The sequence below is a fragment of the Rhinopithecus bieti genome, unplaced genomic scaffold (assembly GCF_001698545.2).
Source record: "Rhinopithecus bieti isolate Rb0 unplaced genomic scaffold, ASM169854v2 scaffold_73130, whole genome shotgun sequence".
Taxonomy (NCBI): domain Eukaryota; kingdom Metazoa; phylum Chordata; class Mammalia; order Primates; family Cercopithecidae; genus Rhinopithecus; species Rhinopithecus bieti.
This window is the reverse complement of record NW_016827546.1, coordinates 579,776-606,793: the sequence shown is the minus strand read 5'-3', so window position 1 is coordinate 606,793 and position 27,018 is coordinate 579,776. Positions and strand designations below refer to the sequence as shown.

Here is a 27,018-nt window from a genome sequence, read left to right as displayed (position 1 = left end):
AACTCTCCCAGTCACTGAAGTATTGCCACTTTTGGTTTATCTTCAGGTGATTAGCAATGATGTATTCCTTTTTAAGTATTTAAAAGTAAATTTTCAGAACTTTTAGTGTTTTTCTTTTTTATTTCTTTTAAAATTCTTTTTCAATTAGTTGAAATAACCTAAATAGCCAATAGTAGAAGATTAGTTGTAAAAACTGTTTGTAATAATTGGCCAAAGAAAGAAAATTTTTTGAAACAAAAAAAGATGGAAAAAACAAATTTCTGGGAAAAAAGAGTGAAAGTTCTTGTTGCAAAAATATACTTTTAATGCATCCAGATTTCCGGTACATTTAAATACCTAGAATTTGTGGATGCTGATTTTCAACAAAATAATTATTTCAACCAAGTTGTCATATTTACTGATTTGCATTGTCTCATACTTTTTAGCCAATTCTTAAACCAACTTCCTTCCCCCATCAACACACCACACACACACTCTCTCTTCTGGTTAAAATTCAGACTGAAGTCTAGTGCTGAGCAAACAGTAATTGCATGGTAATGTCAAAGTGAACAAAAATAGAACTTACAGGAAAATCTTTACATTTAGCTGTGCCTATTAAGGTTCAAACACCGAAGGAAACATTCTCTTCTCAAAAAAAGAGCTTTAAAAAAACTGAAATTTGATGCCACTAAATTATAGAATTAAATCTATGAAGCCCAGGGACTGTATGGAAATTAAATTTGGATTTCTTCTCCCCAACAAACCCAGCCAGCCCCCCCATCTTGAATAAATTTACTGATAGGATGCAGTGCTTTTACCATTATTATTTTCAAAAGGTAGACATTTAACATCAACTTTTTTGCTGGAACAGGACAGCTGGGAAGTGGTGGAAGGACTGAGAGGGGAGATGAATTACACCCAGGAGCCACCAGTTCAGAAAGGATTTTTGCTGAAAAAGAGGAAATGGCCCTTAAAAGGCTGGCACAAGGTAAGGTTGGTCTTGGCCTCCCCTTTATTTGCATTCACACTGCCCTGACACTCAGCACCTGGTTCTTAGGCACTCATATTTAATTTCTAGTTGTAATTTGAGACCAAGAAAAGGGCACCTAAATTGAATGTCTTAATTAATAATACTTTCTTCCCCACAGAGATTCTTCTATCTGGACAAAGGAATCTTGAAATATGCCAAGAGCCAAACTGATGTAAGTCTTTTCGTGGGCCCGGTGTGGTATTGAAGAATCCTAAAGGGGTAACCATCAGCTCAGAGATGAGAGTGCATATAGTTGAGGGTAGCTTCTCTCAGAACTGGAAATCATAGAGGGGAATCACTTCTGTCTGAGCTCTGGGTTCCAGGCAGGCTCAGTTCCTCCACCAGGTCCAGGTGCAGGGGCTCCCCCAACACTCTCTGGGCATGCAAAGGTCTGTTCTGGTCTTAAGGTTGTGCTAAGGAGTTCCCCGGGTGGGAGAATACATCCTCGCAGCTAGATAACAGGAACAAAACATAGGGCGTCCCTCTCTCTTGTACTGTGACCAAGGGGTTCAGGGGAGAAGGCCCTGGGTGAAGAAGTTCCTTTTCAAATTAATCCCAGGCAGTTGGTGTGTGAGGGCTCTGAATGACCATTTGTCCTGCCCCTTGAAGGAGTCCTGCTCTTCTCCCTTCTTCCTTTCCTGTCCTCTCAGTCCCCTGCTCTCACTTCTTTTATTAATGCGTCACTTCTAAATGAATGCAGACACCAGAAACTAATTCAGCGGGAGGCAGTGCAGTTGACAGGTGAATTCACTGCTATGGGAGTCAACCCACAGTGTTGACTCTTTTGCTCCCTCACATCCTGACTGTGTAAACTGCTTGTTACTTAACCCCTCTGTACCCCGGTTTCTTCATCTGTAAAATGGGGAGAGTACTTCCTACCTCAGAGATTCAGGAAGACAGTGCATGTCCAGCACGTAACTCAGCCCTGGCTCAAGTCGCAGTGTTTGTGATTTTACTGTCAGTGGGTGTGGAAGGGTGTGTCAGGGTTGTGACTGCTGCTTTTAACACCGTGGTTCCCAAGTGACCCTCTTGGTACCTCTGCAGATAGAGAGAGAGAAGCTGCATGGCTGCATTGACGTCGGGCTCTCAGTGATGTCTGTAAAGAAGTCATCAAAATGCATAGACCTTGACACCGAGGAGCACATCTACCATCTGAAGGTGAGGCTGCTTCCCACTGTGCAGAGTTGACTTATGTTGGGGAAGGATTGTCAGTTATTATACTGTTGGTGATGCCTTGTGGGTATTCAGCCAACATGTAGAAGACCTTCATTACCAAAGTGTTTCTCATGGACAGTGTTGGTATTTGAATGGGATGTCATTGTGCAGGACTGTCAGCACTGCTTGAAGGTTTAGCCTCCTGGTCACCTCATCCCCTAGATACCAGCCTGCCCCCAGTGATTGTGACAACAGTCAACAATGAAAAATGTTGTTTCCGAACCATCTCCACTCAGGCAGTCACATCTTTAGTGAAGAACCATTTACTATAGGTTAAAATGTGTTCCTGAAATATATATAACATTTAGGCCATGGAGACCTGTTTTATCACTTTGGCTAATTTTATAGGAATCCCACTAAAATTCTAATATTGTAGTGAAATGTCAGGAATTTTTCCCCTAAAGCGTGGGTTCCCAAATAGTACTTCAAAGCTGCTTACCCTCTTGTGCTGTCTCTCCTGCCGATGGTAGAGATAGTCAAAGCATGAAGCGTGAGATCTAGATCTGGTTCAAATCTTGATGTGGCTACTCACTAGCCATTGAACTTTGGCAAATTACTTATCTCTGAAAGTCTCAGTTTTTTCACCTAAAACAAAATGAAAATTATTATAACACTCATCTTGTCGGGCTGCATGTAGAAAACTTGGCCTAGTGCCTGGCCCAGGGTAAACTCAGGAAGTGTAGTTATTGTATGTGCTTGTTGGATGGTACCCGAGTGTTAGAAATTAATTGAGAAAATACTAAGACTGTTTTCTTACTTGGGAAAATTACTTGAGATATTGGGAATGGGGCCCGAGGATTAGGAAAATGAAAGCATGAGATCATGAGCTCCTTGTCTCAGTGTGTCCCTGTCCTCTCTATGGCATGTGTGTGGTGATTGAGCTGTGTGGACCACATACCTGTGGTTGGTTGAATGGGCAAGACAGTCAAATCTTCACTATTTCCTAGCCTAACTGTATCTCTGGGTGTAGCTAATTGTGTAAAGCAAGGTTTTTCAGCCTCAGCACCATTGACATTGTGAGCTGGATAATGCTTTGTTGTGGGAGGCTGACTTTGTATAGCAGGATGTTGAGCAGTGTCCCTGCCACCTGCCCTCTCTCTAGATGCCAGTAGCATCCTTCTCCAGTTATGACAACCAAAAATATCTCCAGACATTGCCAGGCGTTCCCTAGAGGATAAAACCACCCCTGGCTGCAAATGACTGGTGTGAAGTATGGGAGGGAAAAGCCTATATCTTAAGAGAAAAAAGAAATTTAAGAAAGAATACTATCCTTTATTCTGTTGCAGTGATTGGTCTCCACTAGAATAGTTTAGGTTATTTCTCCAGGTACTTTCAATGAATCTTAGCTCTGTATTTTGACATGGTCAGGAATTAATAGGTTCTTATTTGCCCACTATTCTGGTTAACAAAATAAAAGTAATTATGAATTAATAATTTTTAAAGGGTTAGAATACCCTAAAATATATTGAATGCTAATACTGTGATAAACGCAGTTTAATATTTCTCTATGTGATTTGCTTTAATTTCTGTTTGGTTTCTTGTTCGTTCTTTTGAACATCAGCTCTGATTCTTAGCGTAGCCAAGTATAGTTATTTGAGGGTTCTAGTTAATAGACTCAGTCAGGCAGTTTTAAATTGTGGGCTGTTTGATCCCATTTATTTTATAGATAAGGGATCCTGGATGGCAGAGAGATTAAGCGGCTGTTCACCCACGACCCTAGAACTACTTGAGAGACTGGAACAGGACCCTGGACAGTTATTTAATATAGTGCTCTTATTTTTCTACCTTGTTTAACTGATAAAAAAGTGAGTTCAGATGAGTGCTTGGGCACTGACTTATAAGGGCCTCTGAGAATAGATCAGAGCAAAGGATGACACAAGATTCCTGTAAAATTCCTCTTAACCACATCTGGGAAATGAAATACATTTCAAGAACATAATTTAGGGGAGACAAATAGGTGTGAGTCTGTTTGTATTGCTTCTTCCTGTAAATGACACATTAAAAAGCCCCTGCAGGTGCTTCCAGTCTTATAGGTACTTCTAACAATCAGCACTAGAGCCAACCTAACAGTTCCTCAGTGAGTGATATTGCTGGCATTTATTTGCATATCCTAGCTCTCATCTCTGGCATTAGTAAAGATTTTCACAAATTGACCTGAACTTTTCGTCTTGGAAGTTATCCTACTGTGCATCCTTTTGGAGTATCTTAAATTACAGCTTCATAAGTCTTAGTGTTCTAATATATGGTTATCTATCATTTTTTTTACTTTGAAAATATCAATGCATTGTCACACACACACACACACACACACACACACACACACACACACTGACTTTTTTTTTTTTTGAGACTAAGTCTCGCTGTCACCTAGGCTGGAGTATAGTGGCACGATCTCGGCTTATTGCAACCTCTCCCGCCCGGGTTCAGGCGATTCTCCTGCCTCAGGCTCCTGAGTAGCTGGGACTACAGGTGCATACCACCACACCCAGCTAATTTTTGTATTTTTAGTAGAGACGGGGTTTCACCATGTTGGCCAGGATGGTCTCGATCTCCTGACCTCGTGATCCACCCTCCTCAGCCTCCCAAAGTGCTGGGATTACAGATGTGAGCCACCGTGCCTGGCCAAAATTGACTTTTAGGAAATATTTGTGGTATATAGGTGCTTGTTATATTCTTTTTCTATATATCACATATATTTTATAAATGTTTGAAATATCTTTAAATAAAAACTACTAGTTACAAACAGTATTCTTCATGGAAATTAGAAATTGATGATTGCTCATTTATGGAGAGAATGGCTAAAGGTTTGTGAGTATGAGAGGAAAAAAAGTTGGAAAAATAATATTGCTGTACAGTGCTTTATTTCTGAGAGTGGGAGAAATGTTCTTTCAGATAACCTTCATGTTCATTAACATATTATATTAGTTCATTTTCACACTGCTGAGAAAGACATACCCAAGACTGGGCAATTTACAAAAGGAAGAGGTGAATAGGCTTACAGTTCCACATGGCTGGGGAGGTCTCACAGTCATGGCGGAAGGCAAGGAGGAGCAAGTCACATCTTCTGTGGATGGTGGCAGGCAAAAAGAAAGAGTTTGTGCAGGGAAACCCCGCTTTATAATACCCCCAGATCTTGTGAGACCCACTCACCACCACGAGAACACTATGGGAAAGTCCTGCCCCCGTGATCCAGTTGTCTCTCACTGACCAGGTCCCTCCCACAAAATGTGGGAATTCAAGATGAGATTTGGGTGGGGACACGGAACACAGCCAAACCATATCACATATACTCCTCAGCAATGTATTCTTTGTTGGAGAGATGAACAAGGTTAAATATTTTAGGAAGAATTTACTAATTCATTCCAGTTCAGAAAAGATTGATCTGAAAAGTCTGAATTAGAGAAGAGTTTAAAAAGAAAAATGGTGCTCATATTTTCAGTAGGGATAGAGAAGCTGGGATTAGAGAACTTAGAAATGCTTTAAGAGGCAGATAAATATAAATTTCAATTTATTTGTTGCTTAATATGATTGGCAGTGTTCTGTTTTCTTAAAAATAGCATAACAGGCCAGGCGCGGTAGCTCATGCCTGTAATCCCAGCACTTTGGGAGGCCAAGGCAGGCAGATCACAAGGTCAGGAGTTCAAGACCAGCCTGGCCAACATGGTGAAACCCTGTCTTTACTCTAAAGATACAAAAAATTAGTTGGGCGTGATGGTGCATGCCTGTAATTCCAGCTACTCGGGAGGTTGAGGCGGGAGAATTGCTTGAACCTGGGAGGTGGAGGTTGCAGTGAGCCAAGATCGGGCCATTGCACTCCAGCCTTGGGCGACAGGGCAAGACTCCGTCTCAAATAAACAAACAAACAAACAAACAAACAAATAAATAAATAACAGTTGGATTCACTCATAGAAAGCCAAAATACATACTTTATAAAGATCATTTTTACTCTGCATTTCTTTCTCAAACTTGTTCCTGTGGACCACATCAATGTAAACAGTCAGTGAGAGCCTATTTCTCCATTCCTTTTCTTATTTATGTATTTTTTTTTGAGGCAGAGTCCCCCTCTGCCACCCAGGCTAGAGTGCAGTGGCTCAATCTCGGTTCACTGCAGCCTCAACCTCCCAGGCCCAAGTGATCCTCCCACCTCAGCCTCCCGAGTAGCTCAGATCACAGGCGTGTGTCGCCATGTCTGGCTAATTTTTTTGGTATTTTTTGTAGAGACAGGGTTTCACCATGTTGCCCAGGGTGGTGTCAAACTCCTGGGCTCAAGTGGTCCTCCCTCCTCGGCCTCCCAAATTGCTGGGATTACAGGCATCAGCCACTGCGCCTGGCTGTTGAAATTATGTACCAACTGAAAAAGCGGATTTCGGGAGTGGCCTCAATTTGATGAGTAATTGTTCCTTCCCGTGAGTGATTCTCTTCTTTCCTTTTTTCAATTGAATACATCACAGGTCAAATCAGAAGAAGTCTTTGATGAGTGGGTATCGAAACTTCGCCATCACAGAATGTATCGTCAGAATGAAATTGCCATGTTTCCACATGAAGTTAATCACTTTTTCTCAGGGTCCACTGTCACAGACTCTGCATCTGGGGTGTTTGACTCCATTTCAAGTAGGAAGGTAATGAGTGTTTTGCCAATAATGAATCTGAGAACGGGGTGGCTTTGTTTTGTGGAGTCCTATCTTGGGAGCTAATTCCGAAGAAGGAAAGGTTTTCAGGGACAAGCAGGTAGGCTTGGGGTGGTATTTAATTAGTCTGTTTGCCCACTGAGTCAGAAGCAAGACCAGATGAGCATCTATTATTTGGGGGGGACAGTGACTGAAGAATAAGGAGGAATTTAGCATCTCTGAATGAACTAGCTTTGTCCTGACTGGTTTGAGTTTGGTTTCCTTTTCTGGTTGTAAACTACAGTAGGTATGCATGTAGCTATGCAGGATTGCAAAATAGTTCCAAACATTTATATTATTGTTTTGGTGTTATTATTAATATGTGATAAAAGAAGAAAATAAGGTCCACCATTCAAGCATGCCATATCATAGCATGGTATGGCCAAACCAGGGTGATAGTCAGAGGTCTTAGTACTTAGCTAGAAGCTCCTTCCTCATTATAGGCAAATGGTGTCCATTAGTGACTAACCCACTCTGTTATCCTTTACCTTAACATGTCCCTGCTTGGTTCTGTTTCCATTTACAATGTGCTTTTGTCATCTGTGGAACAGCGTAGCAGTATATCAAAGCAGAATTTATTTCAAACTGGAAGCAATGTATCATTTTCTTGCGGTGGTGAGACACGAGTTCCATTATGGTTACAGTCTTCAGAGGACATGGAAAAATGCTCCAAAGGTAGAGTGACTTGAAACCTCTGCTTTCTGTCGTGGCTATTAGATGATACTGGTTTGGTGTTTACACTTCAGGTGCATTTGTGTCCTTCCCCTTTGCTTGTCCACATTCTCTTCCATATTTTGCTTGTAAAGGTTGTACCCATCATCAACAAGAGACACTCTCCTTGCAGATCTTTGCATCTTCACCTGGCTGTACGTGCAGACAGGTTTCTTCTTCTGTTCCTTCAGTATTGATGCCTGATACTGATGCCTGATTTCCACATGGGCCTCTAAGTCAGTCTCCAAGGGCAGAGTCTGACACACACCCAAGATTGAGAATCATTGTGCTAGAGGTGAGGGGGTGATCAGATGGAGATCTTCACGACTTAGGTGTTCTGTACCCTGACTGCACATTAGAATCACCCAGAGGACTTTTAAAATGCAGTAATACCCATTCTCAGTCCTCTGTCTCAAATCATCTCTTTAAATTGGTCTGAGGTAGGGCCCTGGTATCACTAATTTTCCAAAGTTCCCCAAGTGATTTTGATAAGGCGCCTGCCATAAGGAAGCTCAGCATTCTCAACCTTAATTAGCCAAGACTGACTTAGGGAACTAAAAACCGAAAAGATCCACAGCGGGATTGGGAGTGTTCTGATTGAATTGTCTGGGGGTGGGATTTAGGCATATATAATTTAGAAGATTTCTCCAATTGATTTAAAAGTGTAGCCATGATTGAGAACCACTGTTAGAGAAAGATACAAGAGGCAGCCTTGAAAATTGCATTATCTCTTGTTGAATCTAGGTAGTATCACCCTTGGGACCATGTAGGCTTTGCCCCTCCAATAAACATCACTCATGAGCTTTACCGAGTGACAGCTTGTCAAAGCAGTCGCTGGAGCCTTGTCTCTGGAGCAGCAGCGTCCACCCGGGAACTTATCAGAAATGCACATTTTCAGGCTCAACCCGGATGTACTGAATCAAAAACTAGGGGTAGAGCCCAGTGAGCTATGGTTTAACAAGGTCTCCAGGTGATCCTGATGATATCAAAGTGTGAGAGCCTCTAGCCTAAGGCATTTGGGCCTGTATTCTTTAGCAGAAACATCCATCAGCATCCAGCGAACAGCAAATTATGGACTATCTTTTGGGTTAGCGACTGGGATCTGGTTGGAGAGTCTTCTTATGTCTGCTCAGGTCCATCTGCAGAGGCTCATTATGATCCTCAGGCAGGTCCGTGATTGATAAAGTTTTCCTTAGAGACTGGTACAACTTTCATTTTAGTTTTATTAATGTGCATTAGGTCCTGACAAGTGGATAGCGTCAGCATATTCCTACAGGATTAAACTTAATGATGATGATGATGATGGCTGATTTATTTAGTTTTTACTCTGTGCCAAACACTCTTCTAAGAACTCTGCAATATCAACTCATTTAATTCTCACAACTGTTTTGTGATCTACATGTATAATTGTCCCCGTCTTTGTGATGAGGAAGCTGAGGCATGCAGTTTTGCAATTTTCTCAATAGTTACAGTTCATTAAGTGGATTCAAACTGAGGCAGCCTGGTTCTCAAGATTCGTGCCCTTAACCACTAGAGTCTACAGCCTTTCCTGTAAAAAGGGAAGTAAAATTTCCGATCCTTACAGATGAAAAAAGAAAATCAACCACAGATAAATAAGGAAAAGTAGCTGGCATGGGGACAGCACAGCGATCCCTCTTGCTAGTGGACCATTGTGAGCACTGTCCTCTTTTCCCCCACAGACCTGGCACACTGTCATGCCTACCTGGTAGAAATGAGCCAGCTCCTGCAAAGCATGGATGTCCTGCATCGGACATACTCGGCACCAGCTATCAACGCCATCCAGGTGAGCCCGACTCCTCTTCTGTTGACATTCTGGCCCTCTTCTGCTTTCCTTTCTCCTCCCAGCCTTTCACTAACAGTGGGATGCTGTGGTCAGTTGCTTCAGCCAAAGTCAAGGGGATGGAGGTAGTCACCTTGCTATGCATTTATCCTTGTCGGTTTGGTGGACTTTACTGTCTGTGCTCTCTTTCCTGTTTTGAAACAAAGGGTGGAGCTTTTGAAAGTCCCAAAAAGGAAAAAAGACCACAAAGGAGGTGGCGGTCCAGAGCTATTGGCAAAGATGCTAAAGGAACACTGCAGGTAACCATGGCTTCCCCCGACAGACTGGTTTCTTCATTGGCCCTGCTCTGCATGCCATGTGCTGGGAGCTGCCTTGCCCCAGCTAGGAGAATAGATGAGTGAATACTCTGTAGTTGTTCTTTCCAATGTACTCTGCAGATAGATGAATTGAATCGCTTAGACTGTCTGGGTGCTAGGATATGCACATAATGGATCGTGGGCAAGGGAGAGAATATTTTCTAAGGGAAAAAGGGGGTGAGGTTGCAGGGACTGCTGCCATTTCTAGGGCTTTTGGTTTCCCCATCTTCACTGTTGAGCCTGCCTGTGCTCTTCCCTGCTTGTGTTTGTGCCTTGTTTTGTGGCTGCAGTTACTCTGTGCTCTGACCTGTGTCTTCTGCTGATGCTCCATGGATTTGTCATCCCTCTAAGCCCACAGGCATGATTCTCTGGGCACAGGACATGGTGTAGATTCTCCTTGGCCTCTTATCTTCAAACTCCCAATCCCTCATCCAGGATTCACTGTGTCATGCATGCGAGGAGCTTTCCCAGTGCACAGCTAAGCCACAGGCCAAGATTTACAGCTTAACGGTTGCATATTAATTTGCAACATTTTTAGAATCAACATAAATCTCAAGCTTCTGGTTAGGTCACCTGATACACTCTTGTATACTCTTTGGTTCAAAGTAGTTTATGGACTGAAGATAAGCACTTTGGAAGTAAAGAAGGTCCATGTACAAATGAAGGTCATTTGTTTTGTAGAAGCCCTAGGTACAAAGGAAAGCATTTTAAACCTATCCATTACTAACTGCCTGGATACATGGATGATTATTGCCATGAGGAAGGAATTGAGTATAAATGAGAAAGCCTGGCAGCTTTAGCTGTCATTTTCAACCTAAAGCTTTAATGCTTCTATCATTTCCAAAAGAAGATGTGATTTCTCACCCATTTTAGCTCACAAAAGCAAGTTGCTGTGGAAAGTGTTGTCTTGAGTTCTCATTTTTAAAAATAAGTGATCACTCAGTAGAAAGACCTACCTATAAAATGTTTTCTGTTACTATATTTCAATCTTAGAATCAAGTAAATATTCTAAGCAATCTGCATCTGAAAAGAAATATCTCCCTTTGGTGTTACTTCAGGTCCCCAAACCTTTTTCTGGCCCAGTAAGACTACACTCCTCCAATCCTAATTTGTCAACACTAGATTTTGGAGAAGAGAAAAATTATTCGGATGGCTCTGAAACCTCATCAGAGTTTTCTAAAATGCAAGAAGATCTGTGTCATATTGCCCATAAAGGTAAATGAGTTTTCTGTCTTCCTAGTGTGTTTGATGAAAATGTTAAATGCATATCTGAATGTGAGATGTCCTTAGAGAGGGTATCTTAGTTGGTTCATTTTCTGCTCTATTAAGATTTAGGGAAACCTAATTTTTATTTTATTTCCCTGGTAGTGGAGAATGTATTGGCAAGAACCGTCTTTTTAACCTTGTAGGGGAGAGAGTTAGTAATTTCAAAGCTGAGCAGTTCATGTGATGCTGATGGGAGTGTAAACTGGTAATTTTCTGGAGGGCAATATGATATTATTTTCCCACTATTTTAAAAATCTGTCTATCTAGCAATTCCACTTTGAAGAATTCATTGTAGGAATTAACTTAGAGTTTATCCAAACAAAGTATCCATTTTGCATTGTCACATCAAAAATTAGAAATAGGTATTCAACATCATTAGCCATTAGGAAAATGCAAATTAAAGCCATGATGAGATATCACTACACGCCTATTAGAAGAGCCAAAGTTAAAAGAAAATATAGTATCAAATGCCGGTGAAAATGCATATAAATTTAATCTATCATACATTTCTTGTAGCTATGTAAAATGGTGTAGCCACTCTGGAAAACAGTTTGGCAGTGTTGTATAAAACTAAACATGCATTTACCATGCAACCTAACACTCATTTCTGAGCATTTGTTCCAGATAAATGAAAATTTTTGTCCACACACAAATCTATACCCATGTTCAGAGCAAGTTTATTTGTATTGGCCAAAGACTGGAAACAAACTCAAGTGGTTTTCAACAGACGAATGGTTAAACAAACTGTGGTACATCCATACAATCGAATACTACTCAGCAATACCAAGGAACAAACTATTGATATACATAGCAACTTGGATGGATCTCAAGGACATTACGCTGAGAGAAAAGAGCCAATCTCAAAACATTACATGGCATAGGGGTATTACTCCATGTTCATGCTGCTGATAAAGACATACCCGAGACTGGGTAATTTATAAAGAGTTCCATGTGACTGGGGAGGCCTCACAATCATGGCAGATGACAAAAAGCTTGTCTTACGTGATGGCAGGCAAGAGAGAATTAAAGCTCAGTGAAAAGGGAAACCCCTTATAAAACCATCAGATCTCATAAGACGTGTTCACTACCACAAGAACAGTTTGGGGGAAAACCGCCCCCATGATTCAATTGTCTTTCACTGAGTCCCTCCCATAACACATGGGAATTATGGGAGCTACAATTCAAGATAAGATTCGGGTGGGGACACAGCCAAACCATATCCATAGGGTTCCACTTACATAAATATTTTGAAATGATATAATTATGGAGATGAAGGAAGTAAAGGGGAGTGTGATTATAAAGGGGTAGCACAAGGGGTCTTGTAGTGATGAAAAGTTCCGTATCCTGATTGTGGTGCTGGTTACAGGAATGTGGACATGTGATAAAATTGCATTTACTCATACCCACACACATATAAACAGATCAGTGCATGTGAATCTGGCGAAATCTGAATAAAATCTGTAGATTATACTAATGTCAACTCCCACATTTTTATATTGTATCATAGATGTGTAAGGCGTAACTAACTACTGGGAAAAACTGGGTATAGGGTATGTGGGACTTTACTGTTTTGCAACTACCTATAAGTCAATAATGATTTCAAAATAAAAGGTTAAAAAAATAAAAATAATCTAAATGCCAAACAATAGAAAATTGAATTTTTTCAAAAATGTAATATAATAGAATATTCACTACTGCTAATAACGATAGCTACTTAACATCGAGCACATAACTGTCGTGTCAGGTATTTGCTAATTACTTTACATGCATTATTTTAATTCTAGCTGTAGCCTGTGAAGTGTAGGTATCGTTGTGATCTCCATTGCATAAATAAGAAACTTGAGACTTAGACAAAATAACAGCTTCCTGAGGGTCACATGGTTATAAAGCAGCCAACATGAGACTTGAATTCTCACCTGTTTGACCCCAGAGTCCGTATTCCTTACCTGGTATTTCTCTGCTCTTACAGATGGAGTGGCCAGGATTATTTTTTATAGACATAGAAAGATGTCCTCAGCATAAAATGTAAAGTAAAAATGTAAGATTACAAAGCAATATATAGATATGATTCTATTTCGAGCATATATAGGTGTACTAAAAAGTTTGGAAGGATATATACCAACATTTTAGTGATGGAGGCTGGAGTTACAAGTTCTTATTTATCTTTCTGCTTAACTTTGTTTTCAATTTTCATGTATTATTTCTTAAAGAGAAAAGGGATTTAAAATGTTTCAGTGGGAGGGCAGTGTGTAATGTGGGAAGATAAAAGATATTTTCTCTATTGCCTTCCTTTCCTACTTCATATTTTTCTTTCATACATTACTGATTATTCAGCTCTCTCTTCCCTTACATGTTGGATATGAGGTGGGTTATAAGGAAACCATTTCATCCTTTATACAGATTGCTACCTTGAACGCTTGTCCTAATTACCATTAGAATGTTGCCAGTATTTTGCTGTGCTATTGTACAGTCCATCTGTGAAATGGCAAGAGTTACCTGGCCCACCCTTAAAGGCTCTTCAAAGAATTTGAAGAGCCGGGCGCGGTGGCTCAAGCCTGTAATCCCAGCACTTTGGGAGGCCGAGACGGGCGGATCACGAGGTCAGGAGATCGAGACCATCCTGGCTAACACGGTGAAACCCCGTCTCTACTAAAAAAAAATACAAAAAACTAGCCGGGCGAGGTGGCGGGCGCCTGTAGTCCCAGCTACTTGGGAGGCTGAGGCGGGAGAATGGCGTGAACCCGGGAGGTGGAGCTTGCAGTGAGCTGAGATCCGGCCACTGCACTCCAGCCCCGGCGACAGAGTGAGACTCCGTCTCAAAAAAAAAAAAAAAAAAGAATTTGAAGAATTTAAATGATCAGCTGCATTTAGGGCATCTTAAGTTTTGTGGGAGGAAATTCCTATAAAACATTGTTACTTTTTAATAATATGAACTTTAAAAAAAATGAGAAGATAATGCCTCCCTACACAGAGGAAATGTCCTGAGTTTCACCTACACTGAAGAAGCTGCCTCCTCAGTGGGACAAAGGTCGTCATATTGAGTGGATCCATTGATCCAGTCCTCCTGCAGAGGCCTCCACCTTGTTGAAAGTCTGTAATGGGCCCCAGCCAGCAGTTCTGTCTTTCCCACTTTGTGAAAACCTGCTGGCTGCAGAGCTGCCACATACCTAGCCTGGGCCAAGGTTTGTCCTGGAGAAAGGTCCAACGCAGTTATTCAACAGTCGTCTGAGCCCTGTGGGCTTACAGACAGCAAATTCCACAGGGAGCCTAACAAGCTGTTTCATTCCTGTGGTTTTACAGTACACTTGCAGAGATGGAAAGATCTTCCTTTTCCTGGTTCAGGGAGTCTCTTACACAGATGGTAATTTGGGGGCCTCAGAGAATAAAGACAGCTCTCAGGTTTGTGCTAAGTCCTGTGACCTTGCATGCCTTCTCACTTCCATACATTCAGACTCGAAGCATCTTGACCTTTCTTCTTGTGTAAACCTCATTTTGTTACTGACAGTATCTGTTGTACTTTCTCAACTGCATCACTATTCTGTTGACTACAGTTCCAAAGCAGCTGAACTAAAGGCAAGAATCCCAGTGATGTAACATAGTCTTTGTGACCTTCAGCTTGTTAAATGTGTTTGAATTCTCCTGGTTTTGTAGATCAGATGGTAGGGAACCAATATACACCCATCCTAGTTTTGAAGTCCTTATTCTATATTATAGACTGTGAGTTTGATTTTTATGGCATATTGTTGAACCAGTTGTTGGCTTATGTTTCTGTCTTTGTGTGGATGTTCACACACATAGAAGCAGAGAATGAAATGTATTGAAACCTAAAAGTCTTAAGTAATTTTGTTGCATATATTAGTTTTACGTTTCCCAAAATAATTTTATGGATCGCTTTGTGCATACAGTACTTCTAAAATGAAACAAAACTTCATGATTAAAAATGTTTGGAAAACACTGCTGACTGTGGTCTCCTTTTGGATTTACATAAGAATAGTAAATAATAAAGGCCCTGAGAAGTCCTGCAGCAAACAACAACAAAACAAAAAAATCTGTTGGCTTTGTTTAACTCAGTGACTTTCAATGTTATTTGGGAATCTTCCCCCCATTCCCAACAGCTATTAACATCCTGGAATTCAAGTTTCTGAGAAACATACTTTAAGAAACAATGTAAGTAATAAGCCTTTTTTGGAGCTCCCTCTGTACTGGCTAAGTAGGCCACCTCTGTTACTGACCAGCTGTGGAACTCCGACTTCATTTATTAACCTCTCTGGCCCTTGATAACCTGTTAAATGTCATATAGTAGTTGTCCTGACTCTTTTGATTCTCAAATTCTGTAGTTATTTTCTTTGATTATTTTACACTGAATAGAAAGAGTCCATACTATTGCTTATTGTTACAAGAAGGTTTTCTGAGAGAGTAGTCTGTTAGCAGAAACAGAAATGACCAAACTTGGTGAGTAGATTTAGGATGGCAAAGCAAGGAACAAGACAGGACTAGGGTCAGGTGTTCCAAATGGAAGTGGATATCTGTGTTCTCTGACTTGGAAGGGAAGCAAATGATGTTTTAGGGACACTTTTCCTACAAGTGAAGGAAATCATTATTCACAAATGTGAAAGCTAAATAGAACAAAATCAAAACTGTATTTACCTATTCTTTTCTTCCTGGATTCTTTCTCTGTGTTTGAGTAGTAATTATTGAGTGGTCATTTTATGAACCATTTTCAGCTTATGGAAGCATTGAATAAAAAAGCCAATTGTGTTACAATGATACCTCTTTCATAGATCAAAAAGCTAAAAGAGATATATGACTCAACAAAAAAAAGCCAAATAATTTATTGTTCATAAATTAGAATTCAGCATAAATGTGCTGAGCAATTAGATTCATAAGTAGGATCATTTAGTAAAGTTACCTAATGTATCTAAATCAATTCAGATGGAATATGGGTTAAAAAGTATTGTGAAATCATGGGCATCCTGTGAGGTTTGAAACTTCTGCAGATTACAGAAGATCAGAGTTTCCCAGATATATTAGGAATGTTAACATTTTAAAGAAAATTCATCTAAAATTTGATTTCCAATTATAAAGGGGGGAAAAAGAGTCTTACTATTTGTTAGGTGCTCTGTGATAGTAGGTTTTCTCCTTGCTTAAAGCACTCCTCAGATGTGCCCATTATCTACATGTACAGATGTAGAAACCAAGGATTTGTCCTAAATATAAATGGCAGCTGCAACTAAGTGTTAGAGGTAGGATTTAACTTCTGGCTGGCCTTATTAGAGAATTTCTTTCTCCTGTACCACACTGCTTTCTAGAGCGGTGCCCATGACATTCATAACTGTTTTCTCCAAGATCTTATTCTTTCCTGATGCTGAGAAACTGCTAAAGAAGGAGCATATTAAGAAGTAGAGCTCAGATACATTGAGTCCAACTCTCCTTCAGTATTGACTCTCACTATCCAAACATTCCATCTATTATAGTCTCACCATACTAACTCAATAAAAGAACAGCTTGGAAACCTTAGAAACAGAAAGGTAGTGACCATGAAGAGTCACTTGTACGATGCTTATGATGTTCCATTCTGTAGATGCAACTTAAGACTTCTTATAATCAAAGACTCAGCCTGTGCCTGCCTCTCGTAGTCCAGGAAGGGTATCTGAGAAGTGGCTAATGACAGTTTGGGACAGAGATAAATAAACATAGATGCCACAGTTGCCTTCCGATATTTGAACACCCAATGAAAGAGGAAATACCTCCTGTTTGACAGTGAAGAGACACTGAGGCCAATGTCTTAGCAGCAGGGAGGACTTTCTGAGTCCCAGAGCACAATGTACCATTTTAGGAGATAGCAAGTGCTCTGACAAGCATGAGCCAACAGACCATTTGGCAGGGAAGCTGGAGATGTGAAGAGTTGTTCATGTTGTGGGTAGGTGGCTTTGATAATCTATGAGGTCCTTCATACCTCCAAGCAGCTAAGAGTTTCTGTGTGGCTTTATTTATTGTCAGGTAACCATAGATGTGATGCACTCATTTGAATCTTCTATTTTTTAAAGCTGTTTATTTGTCTTTAGTAAGCTTAGATTCGTGTTAGAAATAAGTAAGAAAACACTCCTGTCACAGAGAGTGTTCCTGACTTTTGGGATCCTGTGTCTTAATTAATGTAAATGTGGGGTCTCTCATGAGCAACCTCTGATCGTTGCCCTGTGTGTGGCAAATCGTTAGGTGGCTGTGAATGACTATTTTAACGTCCTGAGTGGGCCTTAATAATCATTTAAGAAATTTAGTACACGGGGATCTAGTCTTCCAAACCCTTTTTTTCAGATGATTTAGGAAGCGTTTTATACCTTACAATAAAATATAATGACTATATGAGTTTCTTTCTGCTTATCTTATACCTGCTGCAATCTTGTCAACTGTACCTTTTGAACCAAATGTATATTCTGCCAGTTTTTAAAATTTATATAGGACTTTTCTCATTTGGTGGAAAGCCTTGCTTTTCTGTGAGTCACCTGGAAGCCAGAGGAATTCATTTGGAAAAGTGGCAGCCAGCTGAGTGCCACATTTATTTTATTTGGAGCAATAAACAAGACAGTGGAGAGGTAGCTCCCCGGGGGATCCACTGAGATGGCCATGGGCATCCTGTGTGTGTGGCAGGCAGGGGAGGGGCATAGTGCCTATCTAATAGGACATAGGATGTAGTCCGTAACTGTGTGGCTTCTGCTCTCCTCCTGTGGCTGTTCCCCTATGACTCCATAGATTCTGGCCAACCCCTCATTCCTAGAATGTCTACCCTGTGTGCAGTTATTTACAAGCTTTGTCCTGGCAAAAGATTAAAGCGTCCTCTAGAGCTGCTGCCAACATTTCAAGAGACTGCAGTCACCATCACTTTCATCCTCATGCGTCTCCTTCATTGGTATCACTATGATTATTGCAGTAACACTTGTTATGTATTACATACCATGCATTGTGTTATGTGCTTTACCTGCATTCTCTCTCTCATTCAATCCTCATGACAACCATTTAAAGTAAAAGTTATTATTATCCCCATTTACAAATGTGGAAACTGGAGTTCAGGCACATCATTTACTCATCCAAGGTCATGGAGTGAATAGATGATGGAGTAGGGAAGAATCCAGGGCTGGTGGTGGAACCCCAGCTGTTGGTCACGCTGTTGTCCTGCCTATTTTGCTCAATTAAATTGTTTAAAGCAAAGAGCTAAGTGTGTTTCATAGGCATTGTTAGAAAATTTTAGTTCCATTTGACCCCCATCTTCTCTTGGCAGAGGCAGCGCCATTGTGTGTGTGCGTGTGTGTGTGTGTGTGTGTGTGTACACAAATTGTAACTTTGTTAAGATGTCTCATGTCCATCACTAAATGCCACAACCTCAGACAAGTTCAGCAACAACATATAGAGAGGTTTAGTTGTCCTCTTTGCTATTAAATGAAGTAAGTCAATAATGCCTATTTAGTTTCTGTGTTACTAAATAGGCCACTCTTGAATAACAATACCTCTAAAAATGCAGCCCTGTGGAATTCAGTAATGTGCTAGGTCATTTGAGAAGACATCTGTCTGAGTCTCTTCCGTCTTCCTGCTCTTCTAAAACAAAATATAATCAAGGAGATTGGAAAGATAATATTGAAATGTGATAGCCACGATCAGTAATTTAGAAAACAGCTTCCTCATCCCTAGGAAGTAATTTGTACATGATGTGATCAAAACCTAATGAATAATGATTTTTTTTTTTGGCTGTATGTGTTAATGTTTTTTAAAACTTCAGTTCAGGCATTGGAGGCCATAGTGGCTAAGCCCTCATTGTACCTGAGTGCTCACTCAGGAACAGAGTAGCTGAATGCCAGGGTTAGAGCTGGGGTGTTCTGGGTCCTGCAGCTGGAAGGGCTAACAAGCAAGGAGGTAGACAATAAGACCTTGTTTTGAAACAATGACAAACTTACAGAAAAGTTGCAAGAATTATACAGAGAACTTCTGTATACCCTTTACCCAAATACTTCATTTTAAATATTTGCCACATTTATTTTATCACTCTCTCTCTACATACACACTTTCACTTTTCGGAACCATTTGAGAGTAGGATTCATACATCATGTTGTTCTTCATGGCTTTATATTTTAGTATATAAAATAGGAATACTCTGTTATATAACCACAGTATAGTAATCAAATTCAGGAAATACAGCATTGAAACAATTTTATCTATTCTACCTTCCATATTCAAATGCTGTCAGTTATCCCAATAATGCCTTTAGTATCATGTTGCCCCTTGAGTCAATTTCATTGTCATTCCTCTTTTGCCTCCTTTAATTGGGAACAGTTCCTCAGCCTTTCTTTCTGTTTCATAAAACTGACACTTCTGAATAGTATAGGCCAACTTTTAAAAATAAAACGCTTCTCATTCTGGGGTTGTCTGATGTTTCCTCATGATCAAATTCAGATTACATAGCCTTGGCTGGTATGCACCAAAGGAGATGTTGTATCTTTTTCAGCGTACCTTACCTGGAGGCACATGGTCCACCTGAGTCTCACCGATAGCTAATTTTAATCACTTGATTAAGGTGCTGTCTAATTTTTCTGCTGCAGTGTTAACATTTCCCCTGAAAAACCAATAAGCTTTGTTTTTAACCCTTTCCAGTCTTTGGGGATACAAACAAAACAAAACACAGATCATTGAGGATCCAGAAGCAAAGTCCAAGCGTCAGAATATCCTGATGAAAAGTCATAAAGTCATGAGACGTTATAGTGGATAGGGGCCTTAGAATTGCCAGATGTGTGTGAATGGGAGTTAGTTTTAATAGACTTAATTTTTTTCGAGCAATTTTAGGTCCACACAAAATTGAACCAAAAGTGCAGAGCTTTTATAAGCCCCCTGCTCCCATGTAGGCACAGTGCCCCTGCCATCAGCATCCCACACCAGAGTACTGCATCTTTTACAGTCGATGAACCTACGTGGACACATCATCATCCAGAGGCCTTAGTTTACATTAGAGTGTTTTACATGGCAAATGTGTTTTTTAAAAGTCAGGGTAGAGTGTGCATTTGCTACACTCAAAATATTCAGGGCTGTTACTTTGCTTATTTCTTTTATAAGAGATAGTTTTTTTTTCTGTATTTTGTTTTTAATTATGCCTCCTTATTCCTTTTTATAATGATTATATCTCTATAGTTTACTTCACTTTAAGGTCAGCTTTTAATATCATGTCAGCGGAGAGAGAGAAACTGAAGCAGCTGATGGAGCAGGATGCCTCCTCCTCCCCATCTGCTCAGGTCATTGGTCTGAAGAATGCCCTGTCATCTGTAAGTTACATGTCTGCATCCAGGAATGCCTGAGATGTGTCCAGGCTCATGAATGTTTTGTAATTTCTATTTCCATGGTTGTGTTGAAAATTCAGGAGAAAACCAAATTATCCGAATTATATTCTAACCTTTCATCAGATCTGTTTATTTGAAACATCAAAACTTAACCTATCCAAATCTTAATAGCTAGTATTTTATTAAGCGATACCTTCTTTAAGTTTGGTTTCCTCTGATCTAAATTTTTTTGTTTCTCTAACATTTTATTGTACGTTTTGTGTGTATGTGTGCATGTCTTACAGACATTTTTCTGTTAATGCTTACAAAATCTGACAGTTTGGAGGAAATTTTATTGGCGTGAGACGCCACAAGTTTAGCCTTACTTTCCAAATGACAGGTGGCAGAGTGAAATTTCCAGTTCATGCTCTTACCTTCTCTATTGCAAAGCACTGATCCTGTTTACTACTCTTTGAAAGACATGAGAGCTATTTTGTTTGATTGGATAGTACAAGACATCATTTAGCTTCCCCCCCCGGCCCCACCTACTGTGGCTACAAAGAGATGAGTCACATGAAAGTGCCTGTCAGGCAATCACTATACCTTCATAGTAACAGGAAAATCACTGACAGGGTCCCAAATGATTCTCAGCCATTCTGTCTCTCATTCTCTCTCCTTTTTTCATCAGTTTCAATTAATTCCTCAGAATAGTTAGGCTCCATTAAAGTGCCATGTCCTACCTCGATTTGAATAAAGTTATCTGTTTTTCTTTTTTTTTTAACCCTACATCTATTAGGAGGCTAGAGAACTTTTGAAATATCATACTGATTTGGTTTTACTCTTTTCCTGTACTTTGGAATTCCTACTTTAGAAAAAAAAAGAATGTGTGCACATATGAAATCACCATTTGAAGCAATACTGAATTTTCTATTTCAGGTCACGTAGGGGAGATGAATTTTAGGATCTTGTAACCAGAAGCCAACACAGGCATTGAGAGAACTAGAAAATGTTGATTCATATTTTCTATTCATCGTATTGCTAAGAAAAGTGATGCTCTTGATATAATGTTAGTGATAAATCCTTTGCCAGTAGCGCGTAAAGTTGTTGTAGAATATGTAAGGAATATTCACTCATGGACCATTCCAAGTACGCTATCTTCAAAAGAAATTAAAAATAACATTGGCTTGCTCCATATATAAAAAGAGTCTTAATGTTGTCTTAAGGTGACAGATAGAATCAACCCCTTTTTGTTGTAGCAGACAGCCATACACTGGGTGCCATTTTGGTTTGAGAGAAGCAGAAGCAAAGTGTTTTTGGTTTTTTCCCCTGAGTTTCTTATTGTTCCCATTAAGCTAGCTTTTAGTGTATTTACAAAAGGTACCTCTGATGGGCTTCCAAGGCCCCTCACCCGTAATCTTCCTCTCCCTGCTTCCTCCCACAGAAGCCTGGCCTCATCTTGTCAATCTGCCTGTCTGGCCACTGAGACCTATTTGGCTGTGGTATCCTAGGCCAAGGCTGTTCTCACCTTCACTAAGGAATTCATTCTCACCCATATTCATGATTTTGGAAACTTCGGATAAAACTGAATGATCCTTTCTTTCCTTTTTGGCTTGGATTCACAATTGGGTTTAAGACTTGCTTTTTGAAAATGCAACTTTTAGAACCATATAAGAGCTATCAGAATGGGTATGTCGGTGCTGTATGTACGGTGTTGCTATGTTTTCTTCTTCTGCCTGTGGCTTACAAAGGAAAGAAAAACTAATAAAATAGCACAATTTTCAGGCTGTACTAAGATTCTAGCCTCCGTACCACTGACATATTGGCCAGAATAAAGTGAGTGCTCCAGAGAGATTGTTACATGTGGTTGTGTGAGCTTAGCTCTTGTACAGTGCTTCTTAAGTGGTCCTCAAGGATTTTCAAATAACCCATATGTTCTGCAGGGACTGAAAAATAAAGCCAGCATCCCTGTTGGAGATCCAGGTAGAGGATTAGGCAGTGCCACATCCTTCTGTGCTTTCAGCAGGTCAGTCCTGCAGGCCCTGGTGGATGGAAAAGGCTCAGAGCTTCTTAGAAAAGAGTCAGGAATACAGACACAGGCTGAATCTGCGTGCAAGAGCCCATGGAGCTGATCCTGTGAGTGTCTGGAAAGACAGTCAGGAGAACTTATCCCCTTCCACAGACAGACCATTGGAGAACAGTTGGTCATGAAGTGCACAGGAGTATCAGCGTGAAAGAAACAGCTTTCTTTACCTTTCAGTCACTTTCCTCCTAGTTGACAGGTTGAGATAAGGAATGGGCCCTGCCCAGGGAAATACAAAGGAGGCCTGGGGTAGTCTCAGATGTGCTTTTCATCTCACGTTTACCCATTCCCAGAGCCATGGTCCTTAAGCCCTTATGCAGGTAAGTGAGGTTTACTTATTTCTTTTTTGAAATAAATTGCCTTAGTCCTGAAGAATGAATAGAACAATCAATACTCATATTGGAAAAGAATAAAAATCTTTCACAAAGCCCTACTTCCCAGCACACAGCACACTTTCTTTCTTTTTTTCTTTTCTTTTCTTTTTTTTTTTTTTTTTTGAGACAGGGTCTCACTCTATCACCCAGGCCGCGATCTCAGCTCACTGTAACGTCTGTCAGCCTCCCAGGTTCAAGCAATTCTCCCACCTCAGCCTCCCCAGTAGCTGGGACTGCAGGCATGCGCCACCACGCCCAGCTAATTTTTGTATGTTTTGGTAGAGATGGGGTTTCACCATGTTGGCCAGGCTGTTCGCGAACTCCCGACCTCAAGTAATCTGCCTGCCTCCACCTCCCAAAGTGCTGGGATTACAAGTGTGAGCCACCATGCCCGGCCTCTAGCACACTTTCTAATATCTGATTCAATGGGTATGATAATTAAGTAGCATTGAAATACATCCAGTCATAAGGGGTGGGGACAGCCATATTCTTCAAAGCTGATAGAAGCCTGGATTCCTTAGGAAGGGATTTGACCAAAGAGACTCCAGACCACCGGTCTTAACAGAAGCTGACAGTGTCTGTGACTTCCCACTCTGTCATGCTTACCAACCCTCCTTCCATGTCTGGAATGAGAAAAGAGAAGGAGCATCATTTCCAGAACCTCCAGTTTGTCATCTCCCAGGCATCTCAGAACCAGTATCCTCTTGGAGAGCATTCAAGGAAAAAGTCCAGAAAGTGTGCTCTCAGACCACATCACTGAGAGTTTCGTCAAGCTCTTAGAGATTGTTCCTGCAGGGCCCACTGCTGTGCTTTTCTGAAACATCCCCATTTATTAACAGAGCCCCACTATTTTAACATGTTCCAGGCCCTAGCACAAAACACAGATCTTAAAGAACGCTTACGCAGAATCCATGCCGAGTCTCTGCTCCTCGACTCCCCCGCTGTTGCCAAGTCGGGTGACAATCTGGCAGAGGTGGGTAGGTTTCTCATCTGGTAATGTCTCCTCAGCTGCCACCCGCTCCTGTGATACCATCTGTCCAGTTGCACGGCCTCCCTGCTTCCCCTCGTGGGTGCTGTTCACCTCTCTGCCCTCCTCTTCTGGGTGCTGGCCGCAGCTGGCTCATGGACTGGGGTCTCGGGCTCAAACGCTTTCTTGAGCGTATGCTGCTAATTGCATTTTTAAACTGCTCCCTACCCCTGAACTCTTCTTTCTTTTGTATTTCTTCACCCTGTTTCACTCCTAAATGTCACCCCTTTCAGTAAGTGATACTGGAGTGGGAAGTATAGAGAGAGAAACATTTTCTCTTGTTACTACTGAAGAAACCTACATTACTCTGACCTGCAGTATCTTGGTTCCCTGCCAGCCTCCTCCCCCTCTAGCCCTTTCTCTGTGGCTGTTCCCTTCTCCCTTTTCTGTGATTTTATTTTTCTTTTATAGAATGTGGCTGTACACTCTGAGGGAAAAATAATACTTCATTACAATTAAAGTGTCTCTTGGTCAGTTAAAAGTATGTTAAAAAGTTCTTTCCTCAAGACTAGGGATGTTTATCCAAAATAGTCTTTGCATGTTTAAAATGAGAAATTTCAGAAAAGTACAAGTAGGTTACTCAAAAAATAAGTAGGAAAGAGTAATGAAAATAAGAACTGTTTTAAGCTATTTTTTATATTATATGCCTGCTTCAGATATGCTAAATTTTATTAAGAAATGAATTAGACTGAGTACACTTAAAATAAAAAATATAAGGCAGGTAATAGACAAGAGGTGTGTGTTTATATAAGTTTTTAAAAGAAGTTTATAATGTTTAATCGTAATCCTTCATCCTTCTTTTCCTGTCCTCAAAAAAAAAAACAAACCCCTCACACACCTTCACTCCTTGGGAAGCCATTGTGCTGGGTGGTGAAGCGAGTTGAGGCTGAAGTCAGTCAGTACATGGACTATAGGGCCCGGGGCACCCAACCCATTTGGAGACCATATGGTGCCATGTGTGAACAGGCCCATCCGCTCGCATGAGCCTCACCCTCTGTCTGACAGAAGCTCATGGGTCTCTACTACTTCTGAGGCACATGCTAGTGGTTAAGTATGATGTTCCTTTATAGAAACGCTACCCCCAAGAGGTCACTTTTCAGATATTTTAGACCAGACCTAAACTGTCACCGGCAGCATTGAGCACCTAAACATTACTTACGGCGCCTTGACTTTGGGCCTGGGCAGGCCCTCTTTTGAATCTGCACATTTTCTAAAAGCAGGACCCAGTCATGGCCAGGATCAGCCATTACTGACCAGCTGCCACTTACGATGGTATTCTCTGGAGTTTGTGCATGTTTTCAGACAGTTATTTACCTTTTTAATAGTATTATCACAATTTACTTATTTAACAGGTAATTAAATACATAACCTTCATTTATTCTTTTGTGAATTTATGCTTGGCATGTCTACTTGGAACTATTTGTGTTTTGGAAAGGAAACCAAAATCACAAGCCTTTTAAAATACATGTTTTTAAACTATATATTTAAAACGCATATTTTAAAACTGATCTTAAAAGTAACATACCTGAAAGCCGAAATGCTGTACACTGTCCTTGAGAGGTAACAATAACATTCTTCAAACATACACCTTCCAAAACAGCCTTCTTGAGTCTACATGCAGTTGTCATCTGTATCTATTTCCTCTTTCAGAAATTTTCTGTTTCCCTTATTTTTATCCCTTTTATCATAGAGTGACTCAGGCTAACTTTCCCAGCAAAGGTAAAGTTATTGTTGCCTTCAGGACATAAGTAGGAAAGTAAGTGAAAATGGCCTCCCAGACTGAAAACTTGACTCCAGTTAACTTTTTTTCAGTAACTCTGTTACCTCTGATACTCTATTGGGAAATAACAGTCTCCAACAATGGGGTCAGCCCAAGGTGCTCTCTTTTTGGAACTCTCACTTTCTTTGCTCACTTTGTTACCTTTTTCTTTAGCCTCATATATTACCCATCTTTGGTGTTGGGCCTGGCTAATTGAATTCTAAAATGCCCACGTTTTTAAAAATCAAATTACTCCACAACCTACAAATTTCTCCTGTTTTATATTCCTGAATGTGAAGATTTAATATTATCAAGTTATCAGTTCTCAGATTATTTTAGATTCCAAATGAAAGGGCAAGTGACTTTTGGGAGGTAACACTATACTATATCCAATGTCCATTTGAGAGACTAAAAAAGGCCAAAACTTTTAAAGAAAAGTCTGGAAGAGAAGGGAACTTAATTTTTTTAATTGTCTGTTTGCTATATCAGTGTGCCTTTGAATGCATTACCTCACAGAATCCTAACCATGACTCTATGAGTTGGATGGTGGTGGTTTCATTTGAGAAACAACAGAACTAAAGCTCAGAGAGGTTAAATAACTTCCTCCAGACACACAGCTTGTAACAGACAGAGCTGGGATTTAAATTCACATCTAATGAGGCCAAAGCAATTCTTTTCTCAGTAGTATACACTGCTATATAATGAAGAACAGTATGCCAAGCTAGAAAATAAAATACTCATTGAAGCTCCAGCAGTTAAAATAAGATGATGATGGGTAAGAATGGGATGGAGTAACTCTCTTAGGCATAAACGTTATTTTGTATATAAAAGAAATACAGATTATGGTTCGAAAAGGCATCAAAAACCAATGGCAAAGAGATGGATTATTCAATAAATTAGGTTGGCACAGCTCAAAGAAGTTTATTACATTATTATTATTAATTACCATTATTTTGGAGTTGCCCAGCCTGACCTTGAACTCTTGGACTCAAGCAATCCTCCTGCCTTGGCCTCCCAAGTAGCTGAGATTATAGGCATTCACCACCCACCATGCCCTGCTCAAAGCAATTTAAAAAGAAGTTTAAATCTTCATTGCATGCTAAAATGAATCAAAAGCAAATTCAAGTTAAATATAAAATTCAAACTGAAAATATTAATGTAAATATCAAACTGCTAGAATAGGGAAGATTTTCTAGATTGGGGTACAATAGAAAAAAATTTCAAAAGAATGTTGATTAGATCTGACTCTCTTTTAGGAAAAGTAATGTGTGTCAAAAAAATAAGACAAATAATAGACTGGGAAAATATTTTCAGTGAAATTGACAGACTGAGATAATGCTAAATCAGTGATAGTGTTTTTCATATGTAAGCAATGAACAAATAATATCAAGTAACTTAAAACTTTAATAAGTAAATGGAAAAAGACCATAATTCTCTCTCTCTCTCTCTCTCTCTCA

The 27,018-nt window shown here is 40.2% G+C and overlaps 1 protein-coding gene across 5 annotated transcripts in view; it reads left to right on the top strand.

Moving 5' to 3' along the window:
* OSBPL3 (oxysterol binding protein like 3) overlaps window positions 1-27,018 on the top strand; it is a 185,285-nt gene that overhangs the window by 111,570 nt on the left and 46,697 nt on the right. For 2 of the 5 annotated variants that reach the window (XM_017863949.1, XM_017863952.1), the window contains 10 exons: window positions 851-967; window positions 1,128-1,181; window positions 2,054-2,167; window positions 6,676-6,843; window positions 7,443-7,566; window positions 9,303-9,406; window positions 9,610-9,702; window positions 10,818-10,974; window positions 20,197-20,327; window positions 23,641-23,748. In XM_017863949.1, coding sequence (XP_017719438.1) covers window positions 851-967; window positions 1,128-1,181; window positions 2,054-2,167; window positions 6,676-6,843; window positions 7,443-7,566; window positions 9,303-9,406; window positions 9,610-9,702; window positions 10,818-10,974; window positions 20,197-20,327; window positions 23,641-23,748 — 1,170 coding nt within the window. The remainder of the gene's footprint in view (window positions 1-850; window positions 968-1,127; window positions 1,182-2,053; window positions 2,168-6,675; window positions 6,844-7,442; window positions 7,567-9,302; window positions 9,407-9,609; window positions 9,703-10,817; window positions 10,975-20,196; window positions 20,328-23,640; window positions 23,749-27,018) is intronic. The other 3 variants (XM_017863950.1, XM_017863951.1, XM_017863953.1) reach the window with 3 other exon arrangements.